Here is a 9,935-nt window from a genome sequence, read left to right on the forward strand (position 1 = left end):
CTACAAAAAATAGGCCCATTAGGGACGGCTAAAAACCGTCCCAGACATAGAAAAACCGTCCCTAATAGAGTATTGGGGACGGTTTTAATCTGTCCCCAAAAGCGGCGTCCCAAATACTATTTGGGACAGATATGGGGACAGATATCATCTGTCCCGAAATTATTTTTGGGACGGTTCGTATATGTCCCTATATCAGCGATTATTAGGGACGACATATATCTGTCCCTAAAAATTTAGCGGGAACTTCCTCTCGTTAGCATTTGGGACAATTAATATTTGTCCCTAAAAATTTGGCAAAAATTTCTCTCGTTAGCATTAGTGACAATTTGATCTGTCCCCAAAATTTGACAGGGATTTTTCTTCTCGTAAGCATTTGGGACAGATAATAGCCGTCCCTATAAGATTGGTTGTGATTTTCGATTGACCTGATACAGTTAATATTGGTCCCTACAAATTTGGTTAGGAGTTCTGCAAACAATTGTTATCGTACACATAAGAGAAAATTTTCCTTCAAACAATTTAAGAAGCACATATTCATATTAACAAGTTTTAATAAGGAACCAAAATAAGATAATTTTGTTTTGTTAAGGAACCAAAATAAGATAATAGACTAACAACTCTTCCAAATGTTAAAATTCTATTAAAAATAAACTACTCTAACTTCATCCTCACGTCTTGTTTCTCATGTTGTAATGGAAAACTTAAAAACACCATTAGCATATCATCATCTCAGCAGAGCTCCATCCTAACCCTGGTGATGGTGACAAAAAATAGAAGACAAGGAAAGCAATTAGTTTATTACCTTTTTCGAAATTGGGACACGACAAAAATATACAAACATGTTAAAACTTCTATAAAATTGTTGAAGAGCAAACATTCACACACAAAATCTTCTTAAAAGCGGTAGCTTCATAATAAGTTCGTGTTTACTATTCTAGTAATCTAACGAGCGTACCCCCACGGGTTTTGCGCTACATTTAGAAGAGAGTTCTTTTACTTAATAACATTTCATATGTAGTGTCGATGTCACTGTAGTACTGCATTAGTTCTAGAAACAATGGTTTAATTTAGTAAAAAAAAAAACCAAAACATACTGCGACAAAGCAACAGCTGCAGCCCCTTGGTTGTTGCGACGCAGCAGCTGCAGCATGCCATCTCAACAATAGCTACATCCCCTTGGCATGCTGCGACGCAGCAGCTGCAGCCCCTTGGCTTGCTGCGATGCAGCAACATCCCCTTGCCTGTTGCATAAGATTTAAATTGTTGTGATTATAAAGTTGTGATAAAGTAGGACGTGAAATTGTGACATGAATAACATTATCAGCCGAAGTCACTAGAACAAGTTGTGTGGGTTATGTCATTGTCTAACCAGATGTATAATAGAATCCCACGCTTAAATCACATGGTGAGGTTAAGTTTCATGCCCCATATGTTTTGGTATCTCAACACACTCGTATTTTTATGATTATAATGATAGATATCAAACATAACGACATATACGAAATAAAAATTTCAGTACAAGTAGACAAACTGTTTTCTAAAAAAGTAGGTATATATACTATACCAAATACCTAGTTGAGAAATGGTTCAGTCATATGCCAATTGTAGTTCTCACTTTATAATTATCAAAGATGAAGTTAGTTCACTAATAGCTAAAATCCTTATTCTATGCAGTAAACATGTACAAGGAAACGGAAAAATGATTAAGATACCATCATCTAATCTACCTATTAGTATGTGAGCATTGTGTCTTTGTTTTTTCAGAGAGAGATTTGATCGAATGTCCTTTAATTCATTCAAGACTTGAACAAAATGGAAACTAAAGAAGAAGATAGTCATTGAGTTTCAATCTGGTATTAACTATTCAGCAGTACTACATACAACAAAGATGACAAAGTAGTAATATCCGACTGTAACACTTCCGCATTACTAGGTCACCGCTTCGCTAAAAGCATGGCATTCAGACAATTTCAGTATTCACTTTTTTCCTATCTTTTAAAGCATTTATTTCAATAATTAAAGGCTTGTACAATAACAATACATTAAGATTACCATATGTTAGTAAGGTAGTGTAACGGAAGTGTGATAGATATTATACTACTAAGTAGAGGGGGATTACCTCATGCTAATTAGAATGTGAGGATGACCTTGGGTCGTTACGAGAACCATACTCCCTCTAGACGGTTTTGAAATGAAGTCCCCCAACTTTGTAACCAGTGTATCTTTTTGCTGAAATAAAAGGGCCATTAGCAAGTCCATCATGACCTTCTACTACGGGCAGATTTGCCTCAAAATAATCTTTTACATACTTTTTAAACCAAGCGAATTCCTTTTTATGCTTCTTTTGGAGTTCATGTTTAGACAATTTTGGATATGTCATTCAAAGAAAATTGTTGTGTTCACTGCAAGAAAAGCGATTTAATATTAAATAACTACAGTAATTGCAACATCGGAAGTAAATTGCCCATGTTTAGTTTAAACCAACTTACTGTAATGCTGTAGAGATATTATCATCATTGAACAAAATATATTCATGTACTCGATCTCTTTCTCCTTGGCTAAGAATGAATCCTTCGACACTTCCAATATGACAGTCATCTACGTACCTAGATGATCTGGCTAGTCGTGTCTCAACATCCTCTAAGTACCTTGTAGTTGGTTTTCGATTATGAAGTTCTAAACTTAATTAAACAACATAGGGAAAAAAACTGAAAACTGAACAACAAATAACATATATCAGATTTCAGAAGAAAAATAAAATTTTAATTCAATCTTAACATCTATTGATAACAGTACACATAGATGAACTCTACTGAATAACAATACAAACTACAGGAAGATAACAAACACCAGGAAGATAACAAAAACCAAGAAGAAATCACTTACCTTTTGAACTAATTTCATCTTTGATGATTATAAAGTTCTAGTATATTCCTGGTTTAAACTTCTCTTTTTCGTTCAGTAGTAAAACCAGGAATACACTAGAACTTAAACAAAATCTTGTTAAGTTGCTCTGGCTACAGTAGTTACAAATAGAACTTGTACTAAACTTATGCTCCCAGGGAATTTGTAATAGGTTATATGAGCATATATCTAATAGCTGTGACCCTTGTGAACATGAAATTATAACTTAACTCAAAGTATCACAAATTAAATGACATTTTGAGAGTCATCTTCAGTATTTGTTTTGTAATACCAATTAATTACCAAATGTATCACTTAATCTTACTCTAATTGTCTAACCTCCCATAATTCTGAATTTCCTCTTACTACATAAAGATCATAGAAAAACCAGTTGGACCTCGTAACAACAACAGTTATATACACATATGGTAGTGTCGGCATTTTGGCCTGTTTTTTTTCAAAGTATTTGACACTATGTATAAGTAACGAAACGTCGATACCCTCATCAATACCCATATTGTACATGTTTTTCAAATTTTTATATTTCAAGCGCAAATATAAGTTCTCTCCTCAAAAAAATATAGTTCTTCATATATGTTTCTTAAATCCTGACACGTTTTCCCCTTTGCTGTTTGCACAGTCTCTCTGTATATTTTTTTGAAACTTTGAATAACTCTGTTTGTGTATTGATAATAGATTCACCAAGTATAAAACATGTCACTGAAACATACCCCAAAAGGAATGCTTCAAATACTTAAATGATGCTCAGAGTTCATCCTTATAAACTTGATGTTCCAAAGCAGAAACAACAACATCCTTCTTTCAAGTTTTTTCGTTCAGTAAATATCTTTTTAATACATATACCTCATAACTAGAACTTCATACAATATTGGATCAGGAATTGTATCAAACAGTTAGTTGCTACTTTGGAAGAAGACATATTCATGTATTCAATCAGGAATTTTATCATTGAACAAGACATATTCATGTACACCTCGTAACTAGAACTTCATACAGTAATTGAATCAGGAATTGTATCATAAACAGTTAGTTGCTACTTTGAAAAAGAAGAAGACGACTATGAAGAAGAAAGACAACCTGAGCGTGGTTTACAAGAGTCGTGGCCATGAAACTTGGTTAAACACTGCAACTGAATTCCTTTTCTGCAAAAACGAACTAGGGTTTCATTTTAAACCAAAATATGGACTGATTTATTTGGAAAAGAAGAGGATGAACACTGGAACTGAATTCTCTTATGCAAAAACGAATTAGGGCTTTATGGTACACCAAAATCTTGACTGATTTATTTGAAGAAGAGGATGAACACATACCTATTGGATGCAAACCCTAGAAGTAAGAAGATAAACAACGAACCATTCCCACGAGAGAGAGATCGGCTTCTCTGGGTGTTGAGGAAAATCGCCAATTCTCTACTTGTGGTATGTTGAGGGAAAAAGAGGAGAGAGAAAAGATAAATAAGGAAAAAAGAAATAATCAAAACGAGGGAATTTTTTAGAAGGAAAAAAGAGAGGGAAGCTTTTGCGCCATTTTATTATTTGGCCGAAATTTAGCGCCATTTTGTATTTGTGCTCATAATTGTCCCTATTGCAATTTTATTGGGGACAAATAGAAAAAAATTGTCCCTAACTTTAATATATTGGGGACAGACGTAAAAATGTATGTCCCTATTAACCGTTTTTTTGTAGTGGGTGCCTGTAGAATAAGGGAACAACCGCTTTGTATGGGTAAAACCCGCGAGGCTAAATAAGGAGGCCCGATTACGGCCCAAATCGCTACTCCGGTCACCGAATCCATACCCGCTTGGCGCTAAGCGTATCTGACACGTGTCACGCGACAGCCACCTGCCAGTACTGGGCAGTCTTACGGCCAGAGGGTTATTGCGCAATCCATAACCGCACTAGTGGTAAATGTTCCGTATCTGCCACTTAAAGATGGGTGTTACCGGCCAGTAGCCTACCGCACACGCGTTAACATCTTGGCCGTCCCTCGAGAAATTCGAATATTCATCTGACGGTCAGATGCTCTAGCCCTTAACGTATCTCTCAGGAGTAATGTCACGAAATAAATACGTCGGTTACTAGCTAGCTGGTTGTCATCAAGGCAATCCCTTTCCGCCACTATAAATACGAGAAGCAAGACTCAGATAAGGGCATCCAATACTCGACTGCAATACTCGAGTAATCCATCTTCACTACCATTCCCTTCGATAAGTCTCTCAAAGAGCTCTTCACTCTTCCAAAGTCTCTGACTTATCGTCTTAGAAGTTGGGAGATAAGAGCTTGGTAGTCCTGAATTGAACAGTAATTGGCTAGTCGTATCGACACCATTACCACCACCACCTTATCGCAGAAGAAAGCTCTCAGGTCTCATATTCCTCTCATCCAGCAGTAACTAGCTGGCCGTAATACCCTTTCGCAGTAACTAGCTGGTCGTATCACCATGCTAATACGGCTACCTCCTCACCGCATCACTCACCTAGCGATAAGACGCTAGACGTATCATCATCATCCATCCAACGATTCTCACCGTCCGATCCACTTATGACCAGCACCTTATCGCAAGTTCACTTACGACTTGCAAGTTAACGACAATATATCATCACCATCACTCTCTTAATTACAGTAAGTATATCATTACCGTGGGGATCTGTTCCGACAACTCCACGAGCCGTGACACCTAAGCACTCCGACGACGGTTACCTCCCTATCGCCCACTTTCACTTTATTTATATTTGATCTAGTATCTGACTTGACCGTCGGAGCCCCCTTAGGCCGGCACCATCCCGGTGTCCCAGAGGCTTCACGATCTCTTCTCTCTTTTTGTGTGCAGGTTCTTTTCGACACGTAGCCGGTCCCCGAAGCATCCGACCCGACCCGACAGGACTTTTGATCGTCGACCCGTTGACTGTCAGACTTTCCGACCCGTAGACATTTTACCGTCTACAATAATTAGAGTGGAATGCTTTGATTCTCGAGAGAATTACTGAAACTCCCGCCTTTTGATAATCTGTTTACTGAAACCCCACGTTTTATTAGTAATTACTAAAACCCCTATGGAAAGGTGAGTTTTCATGGGTTTTCTTCTTCCCTCTCTATCTTCTTCTGAACATGAAGAAACCCCATTTCTGAGCTAGGGCTTCACGAAGAAGGATTTTTGGGAGGGTTCCAAGTTCGATTTGAGGGGAAGCCACCACCTAGGGCTTCAGCATCTGAGCAAGGTGAGTTTCTGCCCTAATTTTTTCTAGTTTCTTAGTTAAAACTTAAAAGTGCATAACAGCAAACACATGTCGTAATTGGCAATTACCTAATTCAAATCTACAATCAAGGTGGTTAGTTATGATCGGTTAATTATGATCGTCGATGACCATGATAGTCGGACGGAATTGGGAAATTGTTGCTATCTGTGGAATCCAGTTACTTTGGAGAAGATTCAGTTACCCTAATCTTAAATCCTCTTATACTGTTTCATCTTCTAAGACCCCAAAATATAAACACCGATCTTGAAATTCTTCATCTAATAAGGTCCCGAACACAAAATGATTGTCTAACACAAACTGAATGTAGGCCTTTTTTTTGAAGTTTGCTTTGCATTTGTATAATATGTTTGGCTTGTTTGCTATTGTCTCAGGAAATTCTTGGACTTGTTCTTAAAGGTATTTAGTGAATACTTCGCGAGTCGTTTCCTGCGGTGAAAAAGGCAGCCATCCAAGCAGGTGCCTTTTGGGTGCACTATAGGTGTATATCACATGAGCCTTTCGGGTGCACTATAGGTGGATATCACATGAGCCTTTCGGGTGCACTATAGGTGGAGCTGATCGTACGACAGTTCCTGATACTAATGATAGCGAGGGCAATAAAGAATAATGTGTAAATTGTGATACAAAATGTTTGAATAATCGAGACCAAATGTAATGAAGAGAGCTGATTTTATGGCTTGTTTTGTTTACTGAATCAATGAAAATTTGTTAGGTTTAAAAGAAGCTACAAATAGTAGATACATTTAGATTAGTTCATTCTGTCCATGTCCATCTAAACAAGCAAGAAATAAGAGAACTTAAGTAGCTCATGATTTATTAAGCAAATAACAAATGTAACATAGAAATTGAACTTTAGAAATAACAAAGGTAGAGAGAACTCTGACCTAAAAACGAATAGATATTTTTCAAACAGTATACTCAACCCGCCTCTTGGGACTCAGTCAGGTGGAGAGAGAAATCTTTGCTTATATTATCATTTAACTAAATAACGTAACCCCCACTTTAATGATAATATCACTTTGTTCAAACTAAAATTAGTGTTTCCAAAGCTCTAATAATTTTCTTTACTTGTAAAATTTACAACGACTGCCATCTTGAATTCTTTCACCTCGCTTTTCTCTCCTATTCAAGATTGTTATGTCTTTAATTTGGAAAATTGCATCTTATGACTTGCTTCAACCTTTTCCTTACATGTTTTATGAGATTATATCCTAGATCTCTCAGCGTCATGGGAGGTTCTTGTTGGAATCGGAGCCTATTTTGGCTCGAGCCGACTCGTCAAACTCAGAAACGGAACTCGCCATTGCGTTCGTCTCGTCGAGCTCTACAATTTAGAGCCAAGAATCACTCAAATCCGATTCCGGATGAATGAGAAATTCAAGGTTAAAGTTTGAACGAAAAATCGGTTGAAATAGGTACTAAATTGTCAAAGAGGACAAGTCACGTTGGGGGGCATTCGCGCGAAGAGAACGCGCTCAGATCTGGACGGTGGGCGTTCATCGCGCGGATTTGCGCGAGATCTGACGTCTGGCGTTCTCTCCGCGTTCGGGCACGCTCCGGGCTACATCTAACGGTCGCGATTCTTCTCGGGCGGGCATCTCGCGGGCACGCGCAAACGCATCTGACGGCCAGCATTCCGTCCGCGTTTTCAAGCGCGATCTGATGGCCCAAGATGAACCGACCCTCTTATATTCAGTTATAGTCCCTGGTTCCGAACAGTTGTGCTCTTTAACCCAAAAGACACTATACACCTATTCAATTCCTATATAAACCCATCAAACCCACTTCATTTTTCATCAATTCAATTTATTCTCTTCTTCTCTTCCCTTCTAACAATTAGAGGTTCTGGTTAGCCTAGAATATCTAATTAAAGAAGTATTTTCTAGAGGTTCTGGATAGACTAGAATATCTAGAAAAGGAAGAAAGAAGTCTCGAGTGAAATTTGAATTTCAGAAGCATCTATAAGTTCATCCGCATTAGTCCAAGAGCTCATAATACTGACAAAGGTTCGTCCGCTTTCAGAATATAGAAGTACCATCTTAAAATTCTGAAAGGTTAGTCGTTGTATCCCGAAGGCATTCACCCTAACGTTTGGTACTGTTACGGGGGTGTAAAATGTCTTAAGGAAAGAGAATCTATTCTCGCCTCGACTACATATTTAGAAAGAAGGAATATTGATATATCATTATTCTGTAATTATTTATTTCTCTATAAGTTAGAGAAAGGAAACTCTGTCTAAATCAAGCCAAGACAGAAATCGACTTATCGATTTGATAACCAGAGAAACAACAGTTCTCTTTTAGCAGTGCAAAGTGTTTATTTTGAAATTTATTGGTGACGACATCTCATACTCCAAGTATTTCAGCTGTCTGGGTAAACACTGATCATGTCTTTCATGATCGATCTTATGCGTAAGACATAAGTATCTCTTTCATATGTGCTTTGTTCATCATGGTCTTTCAGACTATGAGTCTTGCTGAGTGTTGTGCCATGAGAATTGGGTAGAACTTTTCTCTTAGAGTCGTTCTTATTAGACATCTTCAAGATCTTCTTGAACGAGTTCTATCATCTTTTTTATTTATTATTATAGTCCTTTAATTTCCCAAAAGTATTTTAACCTTGTCTGGTGTCCTTTCTTGAGTCAGTTTCTTAACTGCTCCAAACGTCTAAATGTTGTTCTCAATTCATCGCATGTTTCATACATTCAGGACAAAACAAAGCAGGATTACTCCCACTTACCTTCTCATAAAACAAGATTCTTGTTCATTCTTTTTTAGGAAATCAAACTATTTGATTTTCGTTTTTTTAGCAGAAATATTCCATTAAAACATATAAAAGTTACAATAATAGTGTTTACTTGCACTTCTAAGAAACAAAGAAACAACAAGTAGGGACTAATAAGTAACATAAGTTAATTGAATAGGTGTTAAACGCACTACAAGCGTTTAATCAGGGGCTAACGCCGTTTCCGCCAGGTCATTGGCCTCCTTGTTGCAATTTCTTTGGCTCAAGCTGAATGTGATAGGGGTATTATGGGTAAGCTGGCGTAACTCGTTAATCTCCGTTAATATTCTCTAAGGCACTTCCATATCCATGGTTGATATTAATTCTAGGGCATACTTAGCATCTCCTTCTATTATAAATGTTTGAATCCCTCGCTCAGTCGCAAGCTCCAATCCCTCTTTGAACCCCATTATTTCATTGTGAATTGCCGACTTTGGAGTGAATCTCTTCATTGTACACCCTAAAATATTACCTTCATCATCCCTTGTTAAGGCTGCACATGATGCTTTTTCTTGGTTGTAAGCCCCATCGAAATTTATCTTTATTTCTCCTGGTGATGGAGGGCACCAGTGTTCTTCCTGAAAAAGCTGGTTAGAAGAAGGATCATATAAGAGTTCTATAATATACCTTAGATTTTGCTTTGTTTGCCACCAACATCGTCTCAAACTGGTCCCTGGTTATGGAAATGACGATCATTTCGAAGCTTCCACTATTCCCACATGAGTTGAGTGATACTATACCATATTCTATCATTAGTTTCTTCATGCAGAAGTATTTGCTTTAGATATGTAACCGGATCTACTGATATTAGTTGTTGATCTATAATAATTGTTAGGTTAATGAATGAGTTCCTTATATTTCCTGCAGTTCGAAAATAGATGGGTGGTTGTTTATGTTTCTCCTTCATCACACAACTGGCAGATCTGAGGTATATTTCGAATAATGGTTCCTATTTTCCCTAATGTTGGTA

General features: G+C 37.5%; 1 protein-coding gene and 1 long non-coding RNA gene across 2 annotated transcripts; both read right to left on the reverse strand.

Annotated features, from left to right (window-relative positions):
• Positions 1 to 489: 489 nt before the first annotated feature.
• On the reverse strand, positions 490 to 4,345 carry LOC147544593 (uncharacterized). Its single transcript, XR_015223656.1, has 6 exons — positions 4,236 to 4,345; positions 4,003 to 4,067; positions 2,490 to 2,648; positions 2,120 to 2,402; positions 1,095 to 1,241; positions 490 to 751 (listed from the first exon to the last, which is right to left on the reverse strand). It is a non-coding gene; the product is annotated as an uncharacterized LOC147544593 (long non-coding RNA).
• A 4,910-nt stretch (positions 4,346 to 9,255) lies between these two features.
• LOC147544594 (uncharacterized) lies at positions 9,256 to 9,718 on the reverse strand. The gene is made up of 2 exons (XM_086635736.1): positions 9,593 to 9,718; positions 9,256 to 9,543 (listed from the first exon to the last, which is right to left on the reverse strand). The coding sequence occupies exons 1-2, from the start codon at positions 9,716 to 9,718 to the stop codon at positions 9,256 to 9,258; spliced, it is 414 nt and encodes a 137-aa protein (XP_086491862.1).
• Positions 9,719 to 9,935: the final 217 nt, after the last annotated feature.

This window comes from Eschscholzia californica, unplaced genomic scaffold, assembly GCF_041429995.1.
Source record: "Eschscholzia californica isolate CP2 unplaced genomic scaffold, dmEscCali1.0.p SCAF_4, whole genome shotgun sequence".
Classification (NCBI taxonomy): domain Eukaryota; kingdom Viridiplantae; phylum Streptophyta; class Magnoliopsida; order Ranunculales; family Papaveraceae; genus Eschscholzia; species Eschscholzia californica.

What these genes read in the sequence shown, in the direction of transcription:
- LOC147544594 (XM_086635736.1), bottom strand. Translation starts at nt 9,718, where the DNA reads ATGATAGAATATGGTATAGTATCACTCAACTCATGTGGGAATAGTGGA. An exon ending in CAAACAAAGCAAAATCTAAG is followed by an intron (nt 9,544 to 9,592) that starts GTATATTATAGA and finishes CAGCTTTTTCAG; the next exon opens with GAAGAACACTGGTGCCCTCC.